This window comes from Python bivittatus, unplaced genomic scaffold, assembly GCF_059951505.1.
Source record: "Python bivittatus isolate LINGU-HERP-01145 unplaced genomic scaffold, Pbiv_v1 ctg000340_np1212, whole genome shotgun sequence".
Classification (NCBI taxonomy): Eukaryota; Metazoa; Chordata; class Lepidosauria; order Squamata; family Pythonidae; genus Python; species Python bivittatus.
In genome coordinates this window covers 24,608,208-24,634,395 of record NW_028277056.1, presented here as the reverse complement: position 1 = coordinate 24,634,395, position 26,188 = coordinate 24,608,208, and the positions used below count along the sequence as shown (strand labels likewise).

The 26,188-nt window shown below is 36.0% G+C and overlaps 1 protein-coding gene across 3 annotated transcripts in view; it reads right to left on the bottom strand.

Annotated features, from left to right (window-relative positions):
* Positions 1-26,188, bottom strand: part of NBEA (neurobeachin) — a 441,196-nt gene that overhangs the window by 324,447 nt on the left and 90,561 nt on the right. For all 3 annotated transcript variants that reach the window (XM_088140729.1, XM_088140730.1, XM_088140731.1), the window contains exons 17-23: positions 22,824-22,916; positions 22,080-22,188; positions 20,175-20,256; positions 19,093-19,216; positions 17,476-17,668; positions 16,271-17,284; positions 3,152-3,369 (exon numbers count right to left, since the gene is read on the bottom strand). In XM_088140729.1, the coding sequence (XP_087996855.1) occupies positions 3,152-3,369; positions 16,271-17,284; positions 17,476-17,668; positions 19,093-19,216; positions 20,175-20,256; positions 22,080-22,188; positions 22,824-22,916 (1,833 nt within the window). The remainder of the gene's footprint in view (positions 1-3,151; positions 3,370-16,270; positions 17,285-17,475; positions 17,669-19,092; positions 19,217-20,174; positions 20,257-22,079; positions 22,189-22,823; positions 22,917-26,188) is intronic.

The following is a 26,188-nucleotide window of genomic DNA, read 5'->3' as shown; positions in this document are numbered from 1 at the left end:
TAAACAGTGCTACTGACACTTTTGAGATGGAAAGAAATTGTGCCTTGCTCCCCATGGACATATGTATTACAAGTCTTCATCCAATCTATGCCCAGTACTAGACATGGATGGAACCTGTGATACAGAATGGCAAGAATTCCATATGATTTATTTTCAGCTGTAGAGGAACTGTATATTGCAAAATGGGGCCAGGTCAAAACAATTGCCTGCCAATTGTTTCCACAAGCTTGGTTTTTTCTAATAACTGTGTGAGCAATTAATATGAATTTAGCTGTTACACCAGAGCCTGAAAGAGTGGACAGCTGTATTTCTATGCCTGAGGGGGTGCAAAGATTAACAGGAATAATAAAATGCACTTGCCTTTTATCAGTTCTGCAACTTCTTAATTGTCTGAGGGCTTCCATAACAAGCTCATGGGAGTGGAGGCTGAGAGGTTTCCTGAAGATGAATCTCTGGAGAGATTCTGAAACTAGCTTGCTATGTGGCCTACAGTTCCACAGGTGCAGCACTGCATAACTGGCTCAGAGGTCTGTACTTTAACCATGTACATCTTGGCTAGGTGTCCTAAGGTTCTACAGTAGAAATATAAACTGAGATCTCACCTTCTCCGTTTCTCTGCTGAGAACAGGGATCTCTTCACTGCTTCTATTTGTATGGGTTCTCCAGAACTGGAGGCCAAAGAGGCTAGAGGGAAGGTGGTTGGGTCAAAGAAAGGCTGTAAAACCTCCTCCCCTGATAACTGAGAAGACCACAGGGAAGGAAACTGGAGTGAAGAGAGGATATAAAATGATTTCCTCTTTGCCTCAATTCCTCCAATCACCCATCGATTAACACACAATGTTGAAACAATTCTTCCAAATGTTCTGGTGTGCATCAGTTCACCAGCAAGTTTCCTGGTTAGTCAGAGCAAGATCATTCCAGTCCACATCTCTGGCATACAGCTGAAAATCAACTACATGTTTATGAATTCAGATATTTTCTGGCTCACCCTGTGAATCCTCCAATTTGCTGTTGATCTCTTGGATGAGCAGTTCTAAATCTTTGCATGAAGATGACAATTATCCAATGGTATATAATTACCCCCAATGAGGGGCACAATCTATTTAGCAGTCCCCTCTTTCAGTAGACTAAGAATAAGGGCAAACTTAGAGCGATTTGTGAGAAATTCCCCTGGCCAACTCTCCATAAACAATTAATGCTGGGTTGTGAAAGTCAGAAATTGATCCTGAGCAACTCCCCTTCTCCCATACGTTCTCCAGAAACTTCCATGAAAATGAAGCAACACTGGCTGGGCCACAAGTTGTGGAGCTGCTTCTGGTTGAGGCAAGCTTTGCCCCAGTTGCTATATTAGATGTAGCATGGCATTGTGCAAGTCCATGATTTGTATGTTCACTTACTGTTGGTTGTAATGTCATGACAACTTGTTCTACAGACGGTGGGATGATCCAAGGATCTGTTGCCATCTCCAAGAGCTAAAAGCAAGGTCTGATGCCTCTGTCATGAGAGACTTGTGAGGCTTTCAAGATTGATGTCAATCCTTTGAGGTAGGCCATGCCAAGAAACAGATGCCACAGGGATTCCAGGGATTCAACTTTATTGTTGTAGTGTATAATAACAGAATCTTGAAAGCCTGACCAAGTTTCTCTGTGTCCCATTTTATATTAAACAAAATCAAGATGGGGTATTTTGTTTTGAGTTTCATTCTCAAGCATGCTTTGATCTCTGGACTGTTAAAGCTTGTTCCTTCCCTCTCCTCTTAACAGCTCTTTCATACCTTCCTCAAGGTAATATCTAAACACATTTTCAGCAGTGTATATATTAAAAACATAAATATTCAAACCACAATCAAAACCATAAAAGGAGAAAAGATGCTGAACAGGGAAACAGCAAACACTATAACAACAAAACCAACACATATTGAGCCCAGAGCCTGTGGAAAGAATCCTTAAAGGTTCATCTAAAAGAGAGTAGAGTCAGGGCTTGGAGAGATACTGTTCCAGGTGGTAGGTACCACAACTAAAGAAGGCACACCTCAAAAGTTCCATTAGATGACATTGTTTGAAAGATGGGACCTGAAGCATGCTGACTTTGTCAGATCTTACAGGACAGGCAGACATCACAGGAGAAAGGCATCCCTCAAATAACAGTGCCCTATGCCATGGTTTTTATAGATGACAACCAGCACCCAGAAGCCTAACGTTAACCAGGGCAGCAAACATACTGTCATAATGCCCCTAACTGCTCACAGTTTCCAGAATATGGTTGAAGACTTCCATAGCATTTCCATTTAAGACTGTGATGGCAAAATGCAGGTGAATAAAGCTGATGACACCTCAGTCAATACAGTTCATGTACATGTTAAAAAGCATGAGAACCGAGCCCTCCAGTACCTGCAACTACTCCCATCCCATGGCTACCAACTAAAACTGTCTGCTTAGATAGGAGTGGAACCACTATAAAATGTTCTCCCACCCCTTGCTGGCTGCCCAGAAGGATGGTACTGAATGCTGCTAGGAAGCTTAATAGGACCAAGAGGGGTGCATTCCTTCTATTCAGCTTTCAATGAGAGTTATCTGCAGTACAGATAACTTCCCGTCTCATGATGGAGCCTGATTCTAGATCAGTGTTTCTCAACCTTGACAACTTTAAGATGTGTGGCTGGCTGGGAAATTTTGGGAGTTGAAGTCCACACATCTTAAAGTTGCTGAGGTTGAGAGACACTGATCTAGATAATCTACTTTTTTATGATCCTGTGTAGCTTATTTCCCACAACCTTCCCTCCTAAAGGAAGGTTGGAGGCTGGCCAGAAATCTCAAATACAGCAGAATGGAGAGGTGGCCTCTTCAAGAAAATGTGCAGCACTGCTCTATCAAGGCACTCATCATCCAAAGGAGCCAGGTGGGATATGAAGTTAGCCCACAGGTGTCAAAGCTTACACCACAGAACAACCCATCCATTTTGTCAGGTTCCACAATCTCAAAAAAATCCCAATTCACTATGTAAGACCTTGCCTCGTTTTCATCATGTGGTTCTGCCCAACTGGTATCTAGACTACATCAAATATGAGAATCTTATAATATGAAGATATTAAATAATTCTCTACATGTTTTATCATGCCTGTCCATTACTAGAAAAATAAATGATCTCTTACCTTCTCCAAACATGCACATCAGTTTCTAAAGCAAACAGTAAATCAGTCAGTAATCTCTGGTGCATGGGGGACCATTTAAACTCTGGAATACGGAACATTGTTGTTCGTGGACCTGGGCTGAATTGTCGCCTCTGTTCTTCTGTCATTGGCATTCCTCGAAATCCCAAATCAACACGCAAGTCTCTATCCTGTTGTGCAATAGAACGACCTTGCACAGCCTACATAAGCAGTAAATATTTGTTTTCATTTAAAATATGCAATGTGAAATCTGGCACAAACTGCAATTCAAGTGCATTCAATTAAGCACATACAGGAAAATTAGCAAATCTTATTAAGGAAACTTTGTCCTACTTCCACATGTCTTGTTAGGTAAAGTTGTTTAAATTTGCATATTTTAATACTATGCTATATGAAACAGAGTACAGAAGTGTTATGAATTACACAGATTGTATAAGTGAAAATGCCTATTTTGTTTTACCAGCATGTGAAGAAGTAAAATGGTGAGAAATGGTAAAGGATAATACATGTTTTCATTTGCCACAGAAACAGTTCAAATGCAAGATAAAAAATTTACAAGCTTGTTTACATGGTTCTTAGTGGAAGTAAATGTTAATTGCCTGAAGGATTTTACCAGCTACATTAGGTCATTTTTTAATTTATTTCAGAGCCATTTATATCCCCCTATCCCAAGACTTCAGTTGGACCCAACAGCCTACTAATAACCAGTACGGCAACTGAAAAACAGGCATTACCGTACAATAATGATTATCTCCTGCTAGTAATCTGGCTGTTATATTCTTAGAAAAATTTATCTTTTGAGATGCCTTCATTCCAAGTAGGATGCTTTACAGTAAAATAGTAATGCGATCATAAGGGCGTGAATCAAAATTGCCAAGACCTCCCAGTGTAGGTAGGATATAACTGATCTGCCAGCCAAAGGTGGGCAAACGCTTCCCAGGCAAAGCTGCCATCTTTGTTTCACCAGGAGCCATTTTCCAGAATGGCCTCCAAATCATGGAATAGTTCCTTCCAACAGAGGGCAAACCTCTCAAAAGCAACTGCAGAGACCAATGTATCATAATGACCTAGATGTTATTTGCAATTATTGTGTTGTGGCCACTGTACCACCTGCATAGTTATATATTTGCTTATTTAATTCAAGATACTTTGTCCTTGTTAAACGCCAAGGTTTTAGTTCAAAGGTCTCTTTAGAATTTCTTACAGTTTTTCTATCAGACATATTTAAACAGCTTTAAATCACTTTTTTGCATCCAATCAGTTTAACAGTTTGATATTATATCATTTTTTTCCAACATAGGCCTCAAATGGTTCAAACTGTCTGACTGGGATTCACAATGGATTGAAATATTTTTTCTTAAAAATGTAGAGTAACAGTGAAAAATTGGTATGGTTTACATGACATACACAAATTTTAAGATTAAAAAATAAACATTTTTCAAGGTTTTAGGTTAAGAAGAGATAGCATCTAAAGTCCTGAGGCCTAATTATATAACAGCATATTATATACCATTATTTCTTTTATTTAGGTCCTCAATTTTCCTCAGAAACTATACGGAATCAGGCTTTCCACTGTTAGCGTTTGATTGCTAAGACTATGTATCTTCTATCAACAATATCAGCAATATTCACAGTATTTTACTTTCTATATGACCACTAATTTGATTTAATTTCCTTTTAAAATAATGAAATCAGCATTTTTGTTTAGAAGAGTATTTTCCTTAAAATATTATGGAATATAAGTACATGCACAAATAAAACAAAAATATCAATAACCTTTCTATAGAGATATTTTATCCAAGGAAATAGTCTTTTCAGTATGTCTATATGTTAACAGTCTGGATTATATTTTAATAAACATTTTAAAAAAATGTTTTAATTCTGTTTTAAAATCACAAGGTTCTGTTCACAGTAACTCTCTTCATATATGCCATCAATCTCATTTGGTTAGTGATTTTGTTTTTCTTCCAGCTGACATTCATGTCAGAATTGGGAAAACAATCAATAGAAGGTTGCTCCAGGGTATCACAGGAGGAAATATGCAAGACAATAAAATTACTACTACTGCTACTACAACTACAATGGAATCAAAATGAAGGGTAAAGGTCAGGTTCTGACAGGTTCACCAGTGAACATTAATCTACATTCATCAGTCATTATTATTGGTTTAAGAATAGTATAGATCCAAGCAGAATGTACGCATACCAATTATTTTAGAAAAGTATTTTTATTATAAAAACAGTTTGCTTTTATTATAAAAGAAACAATGTATCACTTTCTTATTTATACAGGTAGTCCCAGTTTAAGAATGAGCTCTGTTCCAAAGGTCTGTCCTTAAGTCTAATTTGTATGTAAGCCGGAACAAAATATATTATATAATACTGTATAAGTAGTATTGTGTAATGAACTTGATCCACTGTGTAATTCACTCAAATCATTGTGCATTTAACTCAAATCTGCTACAGTAAGCTCCATTCTTAACTATGCGTCATCTGTAACCTGGGTGTTTCTAACTCGGGTACTCCCTGTAACCAATTTGTCTATACTATGTCTACTATTTATATATGCTATTTTCATCTTCTTATTTCATCTCTTGTTTTATTTTCCTGATTTATCTCTATTTAAGGTTTGGTAAGGTAAGGTAATATAATCAGTACAATAATTTCCTAGTGTTGAGACTACTCAAGATACTTCTGAAGTTGATGACCAAACACAGGAATAAACAACTACAGGCAGTCCTCACTTACCGGCCACAACTGGGACTGGAAACTCCATCGCTAAGTGGTGCGGTCATCAAGCACAATATCATGTGACTGTGCTAACTTACGATGTCAGTTCTGGCTGTGGTAATTAAGCAAATCACTGCAGGTAGTTAAGTGTGATGTCACATGACTGCGACTTGCAATTTCCTGCTGGCTTCCCCATTGACTTTGCTTCTCAAAAGCTTACTGTGAAGGTCGCAAATAGTGATCACATGACCATGGGATGCTACAACTGTTGTAAATGCACACCAGTTTCCAAGCGCCCAAATCGCAATGACATGACCGCAGGGACACTGCAACAGCTGCAACTTTGAGGACTAATCATAAGTCGTGTTTTTCAGCACTATCGTAACTTCGAACAATTGCTGAACAAGTGGTCAGTAAGTGAGGCCTTACTGTATCTAGCCTCACAGCTGAAATAGTTGCAACAGTGTAGCATTATCTCTATTATTAAGTCCATCCATGACAAAGAACATAATGATTTTGACTCAACAGAATAGGTTTTTATTCCCAGTTGTATAAATGTCTATATACTATATCTCTTCTTAAGATTACACTTGATCAAGTTGCATATTTAGCTGTACTTTTGTGTCTCCAGGAAATGATAGGTATCTATAAATCTATTAAAGCCAGAAAAGTTCCCAGTACCGATCGTTTTCCACTGTGTGCCATAAGACATGTACTACTTTGCCCCTTTTTATTGGTAATTTATAATTATGCTTTTTAAAACAAGGCTTTTGCTACCCTCTTTAGTGATTTTTCCAACTTCCTTTTAAATGCAAAACTACTGACAACCCTGACCTGGCATGTAGATTCCAAAAAATTGTTCCTCTGACTATCCATTTTATACAATGTGGTTTGATAAAAGTTTTTCAAGTTTATTAAATTACTAATTGACATTCTGAATGTATATTCAGAACTAGTGAGGTGGCTCAATTATTTTTAACATCCTTTTGTCTATTATTTTCTGTTTTAGTTTGATATATATATATATAAATACTTTTTAATGTATTTATTGACTATTTTATAACTTTGTTGTACAACACCCAGAGTTGCTTGGAAAAGTGAGATGGGCAGCTTATAAACTGAATAAATAAATAAATAAATAAATAAATAAATAAATAAATAAATAATCAAAACAACTGAAACTGGTAGGGTAGCCTTGCTAGATGCCGAAATGGCCTTTGGCATGGTGCATTATAAATTTCTGAAACTAGTTTCTATGGATTTATACCTTATGTGGTACTCTACTCCTTTTGCTGCAGTTATTAAAATGAAATTATCTCTTATTTTTTAAAAAAAGTTTCATGGAAATTGAAGGTATCCTTTATTCCCCCTTATTTTAAAAATGATCTTGGATATTGATATATATTTTTTTCTTTTCTGAAATCATGGACAAATAAGGTGTGATAGGGTGAGCTGCCATAGCTGGATCTGTACTGTTTTTGCTTCTCTGAAGTCTCAAGGCTGGATTTTTGTCCAACTGCCATAAGCAAGAAGGGAGTCTCAGGCAGCTGGGATGCATGGACCACGTAGAAATCCAAAACTTTCCTAACTTCTTCTGACAAACTGCCCCTTATAAGTCTTGCACTAAAATGCAGACATGCCTCCAGGAAGCTGGGCAACTAAAAACATCAAAAGAGAAGAGATGATGGACTTGGAAAAAAGATCAGTAGAGAATGAGGGATGTATGATGGATTTATGCAGTTCTCCAGTAGCAGCAGCAGTAGAGTCTACAAGGAAGGACATGCAAGTGAACTAGCTGGGGAAGAGACTGAATCATGCTGAGGAGGAGCCACATTGGAAAGATAGCTTGAGAGCTATAATGGAGTAGAGAAGTATAATCCAGGTGTCAATTTCTCAAAAGGGCTTGAAAAAGGTTTCCCCCCCCCCCTTCCCTCTCCTCTTTAACTTAGAAAACACTAGGAAACAGGAAAAAGAACGTTAAGCTACGTTATATAGAATAGATAGTTAACATAAGGTATAGATAAGGAAGGGAGTTAAAGTACTTGAAAAACTTTAAGGAAGCTTTGTAAATAAATTTAAGTTAGATATTCTTAAATTAGGCTTGCAATTAAGAAATCACACATGCACACATATGGAATATATAAAGATAGTACAGTTGAACACCGGCAGCACAAATTATTCACTATGCTGGTCGCTGAGTAACAATAAAATTCACTTCACTTACCAGAACATCACTATGCATCGTCTATAACTATCACTTCTCATCCTTCAACATATTAATATATTTATAGTGTAATCAAATATTTCATACCATTTGGTTTGCAAGAACTCTGGAATAAAGTGTTGGAATATTCCATATTAATAGCTAAGGGAGTTAAAGAATATTAAGTGTGTTTCTTATTATATTAAGATAAGGTTAGTTCAACTAAATATTAGACATCCCAGAGAATGTTTTTAAAAATTGGTTATCAACCAATATCAACCAAATATGTTGGATGAGTAAAATAAATGAAGGGCAATTTACTCAAATCATATAGCTTCAATGGCTTACTTAAATTCAATTGCTTCATTATTGCTCTCTTTTGATTTAATATCCATATGTTTGTTCTTACAAATAAAAAACCTAATATGGTAATACCAAAATTTCTATACCTAGAACTTATTACTATATCATGAATTATGGTTCAATCAAATATGAAGGATAGCCAAAAAGATTACTCTGTAAACCTGAACGGAATAATCCTTTTTAATATGGAATATTGGAATCTGGTGTTCCCCTCGTTTACAGAGAAACTCCAGATGATGAAGCAGCAGAAGAGCTACCAAAAGTGCTGCTAGACGACTATGAAGGGATCATCAGACTGAACATTTGTTTGAGCCTCTATTAAGGACTATCTTGAGGCGATAAGTGTGGCCAAACCTTATTTTTTTCACCTTTATCACTAGATAGCATCTAGCAGCCCTGTTTAGGGTAACCTAGTCTTGGGAAGAGGGGTTGGGAAGAGAACAAAACCAGGAGGACATGAACAGTGGAAAGTTAAACTGGATAGGGAAGGAGGGGGAAAAAGGGGAGAACACCCCTATTTATGTATTTTTAAAAAGATTATATCCACTAAGCAAACAACTCCATCCAAGCAATGGCTAATCTTTAGGCTAAACTTCATAGGCATCCAGCTTTTCTGGAGGGAAGTCTGCAGTCATTTGAATATCCCATCTGTTCCATTATTTCCAACAGCTTTCTCTAATTTCTTCAGTGGAATTCTAGATACCACCCCCCATCCCCATTCACGGGAAATTATATGAGCTAAAAAACCCTCATTGTCCAATCTGTTTAATAGGGTAAACGGAAATATTTATAAGCAGCAGTCTTCTCCTTGCTCTCTACAATTAATATAGCATATAGGATTTTTGCAAGTACTGAAAGTAATTCTCACAAAAACCTGACTTATCTATTCTTCATGTAGGAAACCTGCAGTTGTTAGAAAAAATTGACTGGCAGCTCCAATGGAAAAAAAAATTGCATTTTGCAAAGTGCAATGAGTACTTGTCTTATTTTTAACACCTAATTTATTCAGTTCCCCAAAGTATTTGTACCAAAGTAATATATGCTTGAATTTCTGACTAGTTCTCAGCTAAAACCAGTACTGTTAAGATAGACAGATAACTCTCTAGGTAAAGAGAGAAAAGTAAGCATTTTTACTAGAGAGGTATCTATAGCTAGATAAGAGAAATAGTGCCCAGGGCTAACTATAATATTAGCAAGAATGAGAAAATTCTACAATTTTTTCAAGGTATATGACTGATAGAAGTCTTTCCATTTTACTTTTGATATATGAGTAGACAATGGTAGAGAGTTGGCAGTCCAAGAAAAAACAATGTTGATTAACTCTACATCTGACTGAGACCTGCAAACAAATATATTCAACCGATTAATTCCAACCTCTGTCAGAAGAAATATGTTGGACAAGAGAAGAGAGATATTGAGCAAAGCTAAGGACAGGAAAAGTAGAAAATGTTTAATACAGGTGTAGAAAAGTACTTGAATGTTTTGCAGGATAAAAACTAAAAGGAAAATAATACAGTATAAGTCAAAACAAGGTAAAAAAAAATAATGGAAATTATTGACACACATTAAATTCTTCTACACAAGGTATAATTAGCTAAATCATCCAAGCTTGAATATCATTCAAACCCAGCATCTCAATTGCCAATTGCGACTGAAAAGATTTTGGCAAGTCTCAAAGAAACCTCAGTAGACTAATCCACTAATCCTCACACATCCTCAATTTCAGGCCAACCTCAATTTAGCAAGGAGGAGGAGTATTAACTCAGATATGATATAGATCACAGCACAACAAGGCATGCAGAACTGTCTCAACAGGCTCATCTGAACATGGGCAGAGGTAGTCTGAGTGTGGGAACCTCTCATACAATTTACTTCAAAGTAAATATTAACCCTTCTAATGTAAATGCTTTCATGGGTGCAATAGAGAAAATGGTATAAAGTTAATTGGAACAGAAAAAGATCTGCTACTGAGCTTCTCCACAGTAATGGGCTGATAATCAAGAAATTTCTGTTTGACCTCTAGAATGGTTTTCTCTCATCCAGGTATTAGCAGGGACTGAGCTGAGAAGCTGCAGTGAGACAACTCTGAAGCTATACCATTTCTCCAAGAATAGGTTATGACTACAACCAGCAAATCTAATTTTAGCATTGGAACCCTTCTCAGCATTGGCTACAGTTTCTCAACTATGTTGCTTCTAAACAATAAATGTGAAGTAGGATGGATGTAGGATTATTGAAGCTAGAACTCATGTTTTGAGAGTGCCTGTACTATGGAATCAAATATAATTGTACGGGTTAAAGCTAAAACCCTGCTTAATTCTATTCAGAGTGGGGATTGATGGAGAAATACCTCCAATGGCAGCACTTTTATCTGCTTATAAGGGTCCTCAGGCAGCATCATGACAAGTTAGGGTAATCTATAGTTGTGGCTAGCAATTTCCTCCACAGCCTCTTTCAGGGGAACAAATCAAAAGCTTCTTTCAAATCAGTATAAATGGCCCACAGAGTTCCTCTGTTAGACAATTTTATGTTAGAGGTTTTTTCTGCCAAATCATACACTGAATAATACTTTGATCAAATCTTGATTATTCAGGTCTAAAACCAACTTGTTACTCAGCTAGCACTTTCTCTTGGATCATCTAATCTGCTAGTTTCACATAAAGATGCAAGAATGGTTGATTATATGTCATCAAGTTGGTGTCAACTCTTAGTGACTACAAAGATAGACTTTTTCCAGGATGATCTGCCCTCAACCTGGCCCTTAGAATTTATTTAAAAGCTGACTAGTTGCAATATAGCTGAGTTAGCTTTTTTTAAGGATTGGGTTTGTTTTAGAAAGACCCCACTATTTAGACATCTATAAAAGATTATAAACATGGCCAGCACTGGAGATAACCAGTCAGGATTTTATTTTAGGAATTCTATAGGAATTGAGTCTCCCCCAGTAGCTTTCCTATTTTTCAGCTGTACAGTAAATTTGATCAGTCAGGGAAAGGATCCAAAATCCAATTACATGGAACATGCAATTCACTAGCTGCTATGTACAGTATCTCATTAAAATACTTCATCCATTTCCCTGGAAGGATTAAACTCCCAATTTCAGAATCAGATTTTGGAACTGAAATGCCAACAAGGCATTAGAAGGCAGTAGAATTTTCATCCAGGGTTGCTCATATCTGCATCAAATTGGTCATTTGCAACATCAGTTCCTTCATTTTTAGTATGGCCTTATAGTCTTCTTTTCTTTTTCTTTTCCCCCCCAGAACACACAATACATTCTAAGAATTACATCTAGGAGTCCCACATGCATAAACTAAGCCTTGGCTAGGGTGCATTGTTGTCTATCCAAGACTTGGAGAACTTAGTGGTAGATTTCTGAACAGGAGTAACACTTGACTTTAAGAGTTCCTACATTAGGTAGTAAATGCTTACAACTCACAAACATCCTTTCCATCTCCCATAGATTGTTTAATGCTTTGGGTATATTAAAGCATTTTAATATAGACTGTTTAATGTTTTGGGTATATTAAAGAACTATCAAACTACTCACTACTTATCCATTTTATTGGAGGGCTCTGAGCTTAGACAGTCTCTTCCACATACTTGTGGTCCTGCCTACATATCAAAGTGTTAAAAGCAAATATGCAGTAAGTGAGAAATGATCACAATCAGGACAGAAAACCACTTTAAAATCAGTACAACTGCTGGGCAATTTATATGAAATTATCATTACCAGAGCCTTCAGGAATGGGCAGCATACAAATAAAGTAAGTAAATTGTGGGGGATAAATAATATTCTACCCTTTCCTTATGGTTCTGCAGTATGTATTAGAGCAGAAGAACTGAAACAACCTGATGACCCTGAAAGGGAAGAAGACACATAAGAAAAACCAGATTGTTGCCCTTTCTCTGGTGTGAAAGGAGACACTACATGAGTACAATAAAGGACATTGTTTATGTTTGAAGGTACTAGTATAAAGGGCTTTGGCCTTTGTAGGAATGTAGAATTTAGAAGCACTTGGTTAAACCACAGCAAGGGCATCCCATAGCATTATTAAATGTTACATTTCCAGCTGTAAAGGTATGATTTACATGGCTTTATTTATCATTCCTATGTAATATTTTTGGGGCTATGTAACCCCTAATCTTGTTTAGTTCGGGACTCGTTTGCATTTTTTGGGCCAAAAGCCCAATTATCACTGTAGTTGAACATGCCAATAAAAGATACTTCATTGCATTTATCTCCAAATACTTTGGCTCCTTGTTCAAATTGGGCATTTTTCCCACAACAAAACAAACAAACAAATAAATATCATTAATCATACTGTGCCCCTTCTTCCCTAGAATGTGAGTCCACCCACTGAACTGCCAGACATTGGGCTGTTGGTCTAAAATCAAAAGATCAAATTAAAGGCCAGTTTAGCCAACTTCTGTCCTTCAGTATTAATCTCTTTGTCCTTAAAATGATAGGGTCTACCATATTAAAATGTGAGAAAAAGGAATTATCTATGGGACCGAGCAAGGCAATGAAATCTGTCCTGCTGATGTCCTCCTTGTATTGTTTTATTGGCTATTATTATACTGTTGCTTTTCCTTTGGTCTCTGAGTGTAAATACATGAATAAAATTTGTAAATAATAGATCTTTAGCTTCTAGCATTTACTGAACTGAAACAACCAGCCCATTAATGTAGAGGGGAATCAATAATAAAATTGGTATTTATACACCATTTTATATTGTCAAACATAAAGTACTGTATGTGATAAGTGCTGCATTATCTTCTTGTAATGTTTTAGCTACCTGGTAAAAGCACATATTATGATCAATATATTGCAAATGTGGGGCTGAGGCTGAGACAGCATAGCTTATTTAGTATCAGCTGGTTAACTCATGTCACATATTGGGAAATGTCTAATCAATTCATTTTTTTAGTCACCACATTACCCTTTTAAAGGCGAGTGAATGACATGATAATGTTTTTATGGGGAAGTATATGTCAGTATGCTTTCTTTGCTGAATAGTGTTAATCTACAGATAGATCTTCAGATTTATGATTGGCAAACTTTTTGTTCAGACCTTTGTTTATAACACATTTTTTAATAAAATGAGAGGAAGAAACATCAATAAACTGCACCATGCTGACGACATTATCTTGACAGCTGAAAAAGTAAAATGATCTACTAACTCTAGTAATGAAAGTCAAAGAACCAATGGGGAAAAAGGGACTAAAAGTAAATATAGACAAACTATTAACAAGAGATACAGCAACCAGCCTTAGAATGGATAATGAAGATACTGGAATGATGGATAGCTTCTGCCTTTTAGGATTGGATGCCAGGATTTAGGATGCCAGGATGGATGAATACTTAGAAAGATTAAAACAAATCAGAGTTCTCACTTGAGGCACAAATAACCAAAGTCATATTATCATTTTGGACACATTATACAAAGACCTGGCTCTCTTGAGGAGTCCATAATTCCTGGAAAGATGGAAGGAATGAGAAAAAAGACAATAATCAGCACTCAGGCAGATGGACCTAATTATAGTGATAATAGATGCACTGTTGAAAGATCTAAGGACCAGATTAAAGACAGACTGACTTGGAGAAAATGTATTTATGTGGTCGCTAAGAGTAGACACCAACTTGATGGCAGATTATCAATCAATTTAAAATGTGGGACAGAGAACAAAACAAACAAACAAACAAACCTCAAAAGAGTCTCTATTGCATCTGCTTCAAAATTTAAGGTAAGATTTTGACTCATTGGATGGAAACTGGAAACAAAATGATACTGTTTTGCCTTTTTAACTGCAGGACCTGTTCTGGATAGTGGTGCTTGGACAACCATCGCTGATCCCATGCATCTCCTACTGAAAAACACTTGTGGTCCATTGGCTGTAGATTCCTACCCCATTACTGATTCCCCTCCTATCAATTACATTTTGATACCACTCCTCAAAGCTCCCAGATGTGCAAGAAGACAGTTATGATGTATAGTGGATAAAAAACTAGATTAGGATTGGCAAATTCCAGATTTAAATCCATCCTCAGACGTAAAATTTTCACTGAGTTACTTTATGCCCACTATACCTCATAGGGTTTTTGTTCTGAAAGAAAGATAGAGGATGAAATACTATGCATGCCCTTGAACACCAAGAAGAAAGGAGATATAATGAATCAATAAACTGGGAACATTCCAGCCAAGTGGAACAGCTTCACTAAATTCTCTGCACTTGAGGCAATGTTAAGATCCAAAGGAAACATGAGTGTAAGATAAAAATATTCTTGAATTCAAACATAGGAGTGAGCAGGGAAAACTTTTGTGTGAAAGGGTCCTAATGAAACACCCATGAGAAATCACAGATGTTCATCCTATGTATCACATACAACATCAATCAGATATTATTTTTAGATTACTACAAGGTTGATAATGATTTGCTAGCTATACAAGTGTAGGGCTTGTGAATTTCACTGTGATTTATCCACCTGTTCCTCCAAAATTTAAGCAATGGCTTTGTTGAATGGAAAGGAAGCATTAGCCACATTCATTTGAGAGAGAACACAAGCCACCTCAACTTTTTGAACTTACCCATATTAGGAGAATAAAGAAATATATATAATTTGTATATGGATCATCTGCATTTTCTCTGAATCAATGAGCATTTCCTATGCAGTATATTTTATAACAAATGCCAAACTGACACTTGCTATTCTGAAGCAGTTAAATGCTTTCTTAAATTTTTGTGTATAAATTTCCATATTCTATGTAATTCCATTATCCATTAAATTTGAAAACCAAGAATCTACCTCAGTTTAGGAAAAACTGTCTTAATTATTGTATTATAATAGATATTATATTATTATATATATATCTGTGTAATGTTGGTTTATCTGTTGGAATAGCAACCAAACAAATTAATGCAGAACACAATATCACAGGAAATAATTTGAAACAAGATGCCTAGTTAAAAGTATTAAAATATACATACTATGTTAGGTACTATACAATATATATGTTTACTAGAAACTGGCAGACTCCCAAAATTGTATCTGTTAGAACAGAGAAAATCTAAGTTAGAGACCTCTTGGATTGTACAACTGACAAATAATATCAGGAGCTTCCTGTTTCTTGTCCAACTGGAAAACAAGTTAAAAAGATTGCAGCACAAAGACTTTTGGATATTGAAGCTCAGAGGGATATAGCCACCCTCTGTAAGGCTGGCACATTGAAATGGATGAGCTGCTACAAACACACCATCCAAATTGCCAAACATTTAAACACAGAAATGCTCAAATATCTTAGGGGGATATTTACCCAAGCAAGATTTGAGCAGCTGGACACAATGGTTAAATATGGAAAGTTTAACCAAGTCCTTATGATGAACATACTTGTATTTGCGGAGCCCCAGAAACAGGACAGAACATATATATTATCTGAGTGTCAACTGTATAAAAAGAGAGAGATCAGTATCTTGGACCGTACATTAGACAGATGACCTATTGAGATAGTTATGTTATTTTAATGTATATGTTATTTCATAATACGTCCCTTTATTTCAACAAAACAATACAATTGAGAACTGCATACGTGGATCTGATTGGGGTCAATTGTAGGGGTGACACAGAAATATGATTTGCATTTTCTTTTATTCATGTCTTTTACTCTATTTTTTAACATATAGTCTTATTATTATTCTGTATTTTATATTTTGTTCTGATATGGCTTAATGGCTAATCAATAAAGTATTAATATGTATGTTTAATAATATAGTAACTTTTATACAATTATGTGTTAAAAAACTTACTTGAGTTGTAGTAGTTGTCTGTATTTTTCTTATTTCCTTCCCTACTTCTTTTCCATCATCAGATCTTTCTGTATCTGATATGATACTCCCTCCATCTACATTTGGTACAGTTTTCCCAGAAGACTCAGTTTCAAGGGTTGTAGCTGCCATTTCAGTATATTCTAATCCTTTAGATGATGAAGCCAGCTCTCTCTCAGATAGTGAGTCCATTGTATCAACAGAAGTATGAATTTTAAATTCTTTATCTTCTATTATGCTTGAACCACATGCTATTTCAGTACTGCTAGGCATATGAGAAAGAAGCCCAAGGTCATTATTTACACCAAGATGTATCTGAGTCTCTTGAATATTGGCAATAGTGATGTGATTGCTAGACAATTCAGGGAGCAGCTTGTCTTCTTGGCTGGATATTTTATCAAAGAGGAATGAGGTGCTGTTAGGAGGTTCATCTTTATCATCAGCAAGTGTAATCAAGGGACCGTTGTCCTTCTCTTCGCTTTTCTTAATTATGCCAACACTCCCATGAACATTGTTCTGAAGTTTTTCAACTGCAGCACTATATACATTGTCTAATAACGATTCAACTTCCACAAGGGTACCATTTTCTCTGGTTACCAGCGTCTCTGGTGATAGATCCATATCATCCAGCTTTACTTCTGTGGCTTCTACCTTTTCTGCTTTTATATCAACTAACAAATCATGAACCTCTACATGTACACCACTCCCTGGTCTATCTGAACTTCCAAGCACATCATCACATACTTTCGTTGCAATGAGTAAATCCCTGGTATCTGTGCTGACAGGGTAGTCTGTTTCACTTTCTGGGCTTTGGCTTTGTGAAAGATCTTCAATTTCACGAATCTCCATTGCACCTTTTGCTCCAGTTGTCTGAGATGAAAGGCCCGAGATAGTGCTCACATTCCCCTTTTTCCCCTTCTTGATATTCTCCTCTTCCTGTCTTTGGTATTCCTCATACATTTTTGCTAGGTACTCCTTGTGAGCTTCATAGGTAACCTTAACACAAGCAAATTACAATGTCAGAAAAATAATAACTGTAATTTAACCAGATTAAAAATGGAGCTGGAAAAAGAACTGTAATAAAATAATTCAGAAACAATTACAACATGCCATTTTGCATGCTGACCACAAGATGGCACTAAACTTTATCTATGATATATGATATTAACTAAACTTCAGATTCTTACCTTAGAATGGGCAATGGAAAGTGTATCAACCCAGACCCTCCATCCTCCCCATTCATATTTTATTGCATGATACAAAAGAATACGAAAGATGTTATACACCATCTCAGTAATTTTCTGTTCTTCAGAGTTCTTAGGATTAATATATCCCAAAGAAAACATCCAATCTTGCCATACTGAACACTGAAGTAAGCACCTAAAATAAAATAGTTACAGTAAGATTCCGTGGCATTTGAACTTTTTAATTGTACATATAGATAAAAAAGAGAAAACCCTGGGTTATTTGTGGGACTGCCTCTCCCTGGTTACTTCTGCCAGTCCCATCAGATTTAGCAAGAGAGACATGCTACAGGTCCTGTCAGTCAGGGAACCGCAGTTGGTGGGCCCAAGGAGGTAGGCCTTCTTTGCTGTGGTACCCGCCTTAGGGAACATTCTCTGCCCCAAAGTGAGGTCATCTCCATCCCTACTTATTTTCCAGAAGTCCCTCAAGGCCTGGCTATATCATCTGGCTTGTGAATCTCGAGCTGGTTAAATGCTGAGGTGGCTCCCTGGCTGATCTAATCTCTTGTGTGTTTTATGTTATTTTTTTTTTACTTTTTAATTTGACTGTTTTTTGACATGTTTACTGATTTAATATTTTTGCTGTAAACTGCCCAGAGTCACTTCTTCTGAGATGAATGGCTATATAAATTTATTTGATAGATAGATAGATAGATAGATAGATAGATAGATAGATAGATAGATAGATAGATAGATAAAACAAAACAGAAAAATAGAAGTCTCTATTCTAAACATTAATGAAAAAACAGTATTTTTCAATTGATTTGCAACCATAAGTAAACAATATGTATTCATTACACATTCAGAAATAGAAGAAAACAGTGTGTACAATTTTAAAATTGTGCTAAAACTATAACCTCCAGTAACAGGATCAGGATTCAGAATACAGGACAAAAAGAGACTTCACCAAACTTAACAGCAATTATGGTAGGCTATTTTTAACTACCTGTTTTTAACTTTATTTTTCACATAAAGAAAACAGGAAATGATGTATTAATAAAATATATTCAGAAACAAAAAAAGTGTGAGGAAACACTATTCAGTGATGATCTGTGCCCAAACAGGGCGATACAGACATATAGTTATAATATCCTTAGAAAGCCATATCCCTGAAGTGGTAGATCAAGGATATGCTGTTATGGGTAGTGGAAATCGAACACATCTGAAGGACACAACGTTTGGGGAGGTTGTTGTAGACCAGTGTTTCTCAACCTTGGCAACTTTAAGATGGATGGACTTTAAGTCCCAGAAATTCTCAGCCAGCATGGCTGGCTGGGGAATTCTGGGAGTTGAAGTCCACCCATATTAAAGTTGTCAAGGTTGAGAAATACTGTTGTGGACATTGGCACCATAAGCGCTAATCATATACATCAGGTATGCTGGGTATCAGCATGAATTAAACACAAGGCATCCTTGTGAAGGACAATCCTGACAACTTTATCTTGTGATACAAAACAGAAACGAAAACTATTTCCCTCCTAATCACACAAAACCTTCCCTTATTTTGTAGTATTTGCATAAGAACAGCTGTATTACTGAATATGACAATTCTTTACATACCTCCTATTTTCACGGCTATTACTGAAAAGTTTGATCATATCTGATAAAAACAAACGCCGAACCTCCATGAGTTCTGCACTTGGTGCAGAATTCTTTAACAATGTTGCCACCACTTTCAGGATCACTTTAAAAGAGCAAATATACACCATATGTTTACAAGCAATTGTTTTAATCATTATAAAACTGCAAACATGGCTTTTCACAATGTCTAACCTTCATTCATTCATTCATTCATTCATTCATTCATTCATTCATTCATTCATTGAAATGGAGCATTACAGTATAATAAAATTAACTGGGTAACAGGCAACTCAGTAACATTTCCCTACTATCAGTTCCAAACTATTTCTAATAATTGTATTAACCGTGATTTTTACAATAATAAACAACACTAGACCTTCTTTACAGGGGCAAAGTAGAAAAAGCTAAAGTGTATCAGAGGAATACACTTCTTTACCCTGACTTATTTCAGTAACAGTTCAGAGCCCATAAAAATCTCTTCATGTGTTAATTTATCCTTTCTCTCCATCTTTTGTCCAACTCTGAATAAATAGGCAGGGATATATCAGAATACATAAATAAAAGAAAGAATGTTCCTCTTGTGTGTGCAACCCTGCTCTTTCTCTCTTTTTTCCTATACCTCTTGAGAAAGTTTACATGAGATAAAGAGATGCAGAAAACAAGAGAGAACAAGGAGGAATCCTTATCTAATAATACACATCTGCAGGAGCTTCCTGCTTTTGCCAAAATAAGAATAGCAGTGTTGTGGCGCTGCAAGCTCCATTTCTTTTGTATGTAGGTTGTGGTGTCATAACACACATACCAAAGGGGTGGGGTTTCCACTGTGACACTGTTATGCTGCTTTCTTTCTGCTCCCCCTTGCCCTCTCTCCACCCATGAATGCCACTGCACTCTGGTGTCCATCTTACATTTCATCAGGAATGCAGCAACTCTGGAACCAAAAAGCATTTTGTAGTGTGATAGGACCTGTGGACTGTCAGTACTGAGGTGTTCAGTTCAGTTAGCAGAAAGTTTGAAATTTAGTACAACCATCTCTCAAAATTAAAAAGATAAATTCTTACTTGGATTTTGAATTTTCACAGTAGAATCTGGTTCTGGATGTGGTTTATGAACAACCTGTGTGCAGACTTGTTCAGTCAAGATCTATAACAGAAAAATACTCCATTCACTGTATTTCAAATCATTTGCGAAAAAATGGATTGCACTAAAATGATACTGGAACTAAAACGAAGTGACCTCCATTTCAATTCCTCTTTAAAAACTAAATGCAGTAAACTTGGGTGATTCATTCTTAGCTTTAATTTACTTTGTGCAAATGTATTCATGTTTTTAAAAGCACATAGTTAAAAGCCTTTAAAACTGTATAACATATCCATATTATTAAAGAAAATAATAATCAGATTATTAGAAGGCAACAATGGAACCAAAAAAATTAAAAATGGAAAAAATGGAAATAACCATATTATATTTGAATTTAAAAGTATGCAAACTGGATCTATTAGATGCTACCACTGAACCAGAATGTCAAAGTTATGTTCAAATTTCTTGAATTAGTTCCAGAACTAAATTAGCAAATGAACTGTTTTGAACATAACCAATAATTTCAGTTATATCAAATTAGTTTTGAAGGAAAAAAATATACTAAAATGTTCACTTTTGCTACAAACATTACCTCCAGATTTCTAGACTATTAATAGATAACTTAAGTTATATTACTTAACAGGTGGCATTGTTTATCACAATGGCAAAGACACTGTATATGCCTTTAAACACATTAAGTTACTGATTTAACTGAATTGACTTACGCAGACAACAATTATGTGTGGTATGGAATGAAAATCTTGATATTTAAATCATAATTGTGATATTTATACCTTGATGTATGATATAACTTTTATGAATTATGCATTGTTTTGAATTTCACTTTTTTTCTTGAAATACTTATACAAAAGAACTGTGATGAAACACAAGGACAAGCGAGATGGCTCACTGGAATCCCACATACAGGACAGTACGATTGCTTCCTTGTGTTTTTCAACAAGTATTATTGAGATGGATACTATCTCCAGCACTGTATGTCATATACTTCATATACTGATAGTCTTATATGCTATGTCATATTTTAATTAAAATTAAAATGCTTTAATTATATTTCTAGTCCTTATTTTTATCCCTTTTTGTTTTCCCAATAAATGATACATTTAGTTGCATGCATAAATACACATTTTAACTTATTTTCCTCTCAGTTTATGCAATCCTTGACTTTCTATTATTATTATTGCAATTTATACCCTACCTTTTTTAGCCTTGCAAAAATGTTTTTCACTCAGGACATACATTTTAAAATGGATTCTAATATATAACTACATTTCAATTCCTCATACTCATTTAGCAGGTACAAACATAATTGTTCAAGCATCAGCTGCTATTATGAGTTTAAGAAAGACAGAAGTAGGAATGTGCAAGCCTTCTGTTCTGACCTTGGAAAGAACCACTCTGAGGGTCCTAGAAATGGTCTGAAAAGGGGCCAGTCTAATCTCAGAACAAGCTGTTCCATATGGTCCAGAACTGGTCCAACCCAGCCAATCCTAAGGTTGGTCCATTTCCACAACACTCAGAATGGCCTGTTCCAAAATCTGAGCTGCCTATGCTGAGGATAAAGATGCTCATTTCAGGATCAGAACATTCAAATAACATGCTAATCATTATATTTATAAAACAAAAGCACAGAATAATGAAATATACATTAAAATTACATTAAAAATAAGCATAGATTAATCATAGGGAACAGGTTTTACTCATGCCACAATGTAATATTAATGTAAATGAATGATTAATAGAGATGAAACAAATATTTTTATTGATTATTTGTAGACTGAATCTAATAATTACTGAAACAAGCCATCTTTTAAATTGATTAATATTTTCACAAAGGATATTTCAGTTAAGAGGTTAATATAATATACCTCATACAGAGTGTTGTAAGTTGTAATCGTCAAAGTATTTGTATGTAACATCAGCCTCTCTCCAAGAAGAGTGAACAGACTATGTGTATGCATGATTTCAACTTTTCGCCTGAAGGACAAAAGTATGGAATGTACTAAAATTTAAGCAGATTTTCACAATAAAAGATAAGAATTAACATTATCTAGAAGAAATGTAATATTGAAGAATCTTTCAATCTTGTGGGATTCCATAGTTCCAATCACACATGATACAATATGCATATATCTTTAACATATATATTTCAAAGAAATATCAGTTTTGTTTTTTTCATAACTATATAGACAAAATCATTTCAGAATCTGACAAATCCACTACAGAATTCTAATACATACATTAAGCTTGCCAGATCAGAACTACTGAAATATTTTGAACCAAAACAACTGTGACCACATCTTTAGAAAAAAATGAAATATAAATAAAACTCATAAAACAATCAACTAAGAAATAAATAAATAAATAAATATTTATTCGAGTTTGGAGCAAGACTTAGTTATAATAGAATAATGCCCACTGAAACCAGTGGGACCAATTAGGCCTAACAATCCACTGATTTCAATGGATACCTCAAAGTATGATCAAATCTAGCTCCTGCTTTCTACAGTCTTTTTTTAATAGGCAAAAGGGAAAAAATAAAAGGGCAATTATGTAACTAAAAAGCAAGAGGGTTTGAAATTACACATTAGCAACTGAAACAGTTTACTTACTTATGACCCAGATGTTTGAGAAAATATCCTAGCACCTTCAGAGCCTGAACCCAAATACTCTCACTTTTTGAAGCCAATAATTTATAAATCACCCTGAAGGAAGGAAGTATAAGACAATGTAAAATTTGGCACTTAGCAAAACGTTTTAAACGGGTAAAAGAAAATCAAGTCATTCTGCTTCTTCTGCTCATATTCAAAGTGCCTCTTTCTGAGCATTTATGCTTTACATCCTGCAGAGTATCTGCATCTCTCTCTGATCTATCTGAAGCCATTTAATATTTACATGAAATTGCCAAGTGAAATAACTGGTGGCTATGGCAGTGTTTCTCAATCTTAGCAACTTTAGGATATGTAGACTTCAACTCCCAGAATTCCCCAGCCAGCATGAGTTCTGCGAGTTGAAGTCCACATATCTTACAGCTGATAAGGTTGAGAAACACTGGGCTATGTGGTACATTGTTATCAATATGAAAACAATATCCAACTATTCCTTTTTTTTATCTGAACCAGATGACATAGTAGTAGACCAGTGCCTGTATGCAGTAATATTGTCACAGGCAATATGAAGCCTTTGGGCACCAATATGACCTGGACATGCTTCCCCCCCACCCCCCCCAAAGTTCACACAGAAGCCTGGAAATGGTTGGCTGCTTTTGCGCATTACAGAGGGTTGCTGGGCTCATGCTAGGACAAGGTCTGAAACAATTTTTCCAAACTGTTCTCAAAGTATATACAGTCATTGCTATGAACCCACATGAGCTCCACAGACATTTTAGAAAATAAAAATGATGGAGGTACTGAGCATTGCTCTGAAGGAAATATAACTACCTGAGCAGAAAAAAGAGGTAAGTTAATAACACAGAGCTATCTTATAGGTGGTAAGAGGAAACTCAAGATGATCTCAGAGAGAAGGTAAGATAAAGTGAATAGATTGAATGAAGAAACACTCTGAGTAAATATGTATGGAATTGTAGGTTGGTCGCTGAATGTGATGAACAGTGTTACATGATGGAAGTAAAGCATATCAGAACATTAATATTTAGCAAGTGGTCCATCACTGAGCACCAAATAAGACCAGGGTATGATATGCTCCATTGGACGTTCAATATATTCATGGATAAATGCATAAGGAATGGTTGTCACATATTAGAAGTGCGTTGGTTGGGGATGTTAGCGTGTCTATATTTTTGTATCGAGGGAATACCATTCTGTGTTGGCTGAAAATTTGACTGATTGGCAATGAGTGTTAGATAGGTTACACAGTGCAACAAACAGTATGGATTTGAAAATTAATGTATCAAAGAAGATAGTTGTGTTTGACAAAGAAAACTGAATGAACAAATTATAAGTTATACATGAATGGTGAAAAATTAGCAAAAGTAGATTAATTTCTGTAACTTGGAAAACTTCATGGACAAATGATAAGGTATACACATGCTACAGAAAGACAGTTGGAATTAGGGGGTCAAATCGTTAATGCAAAAATTGAGAGACTTTGGGTCACTAGCAGGGTTCAAAGTAAACATACAAAAAACAATGGTTTTAACTAAAAATATGGATTTTTATCAACAGAAGAAACTGAATGAACTAACTGGATTTACAATAGAGAAAAAAATAAAATACCTGGGAGTATATTTGACATCTAAGAATGCTGGTTTATTTCAGAATAATTATGTTCCACTCTGGACAGATATTAAAAAAGATTTAGACCGATGGGAAAAGTTACAATTGTCATTATTAGGAAGAATATTGGGGATTAAAATGAATATTTTGCCGCGAATCTTATATCTTTTCCAGACAATTCCAATATTGACTTCAGAAGCACCCTTTAAACAATGGCAACGCGACATTTTTAAGTTTATATGGCAAGGGAAAAAACCAAGAATAAAATATAAAGTTTTGCAAGATGTGAAAGGAAGAGGTGGTTTGGGTTTTCCTGATTTGAAATTGTACTATGTAGCTTGCTGTTTACTATGGCTTAAAGAATGGATTACCTTGAGAAATGAAAAACTATTAAATTTGGAAGGTTATAATTTGAGATTTGGATGGCACGGATATTTGTGGTATGATACAGTCAAAGTTAATGTGGACTTTAAAAACCACTATATTAGAAGATCTTTATTAAAAGTTTGGACTAAGTGCAGACCACTTTTATGCCCTAAGATGCTGATGTGGACTTCTATACAAGAAGCATTTTATAGAACTGAAACAAGAGATACAGTGGGGCAAAAGAGTATTTAGTCAGCCACCAATTGTGCAAGTTCTCCCACTTAAAAAGATGAGAGAGGCCTGTAATTTTCATCATAGGTATACCTCAACTATGAGAGACAAAATGGGGGAAAAAATCCAGAAAATCACATTGTCTGATTTTTAAAGAATTTATTTGCAAATCATGGTGGAAAATAAGTATTTGGTCAATATCAAAAGTTCATCTCAATACTTTGTTATATATCCTTTGTGGGCAATGACAGAGGTCAAACATTTTCTGTAAGTCTTCACAAGGTTTTCACACACTGTTGCTGGTATTTTGGCCCATTCCTCCATGCTGATCTCCTCTAGAGCATCCATGTTTTAGGGCTGTCGCTGGGCAACACGGACTTTCAACTCCCTCCAAAGGTTTTCATGGGGTTGAGATCTGGAGACTGGCTAGGCCACTCCAGGACCTTGAAATGCTTCTTGCGAAGGCACTGCTTCCTTGCCCGGGAGGTGTGTTTGGGATCATTGTCATGCTGAAAGACCCAGCCACGTTTCATCTTCAATGCCCTTGCTGATGGAAGGAGGTGTTCACTCAAAATCTCACGATACATGGCCCCATTCATTCTTTCCTTTACACGGATCAGTCATCCTGGTCCCTTTGCATAAAAACAGCCCCAAAGCATGATGTTTCCACCCACATGCTTCACAGTAGGCATGGTGTTCTTTGGATACAACTCAGCATTTTCTCTCCTCCAAACATGACGAGTTTAGACCAAAACATTCTACTTTGGTTTCATCTGACCATATGACATTCTCCCAATCCTCTTCTGGATCATCCAAATGCTCTCTAGCAAACTTCAGACAGGCCCAGACATGTACTGCTTTAAGCAGGGGGACACATCTGGCACTGCAGGATTTGAGTCCCTGGCGGCGTAGTGTGTTACTGATGGTAGCCTTTGTTACTTTGGTCCCAGCTCTCTGCAGGTCATTCACTAGGTCCCCCCGTGTGGTTCTGGGATTTTTGCTCACCATTCTTGTGATCATTTTGACCCCACGGGGTGAGATCTTGCATGGATCCCCAGATCGAGGGAGATTATCAGTGGTCTTGTATGTCTTCCATTTTCTAATTATTGCTCCCACAGTTGATTTCTTCACACCAAGCTGCTTGC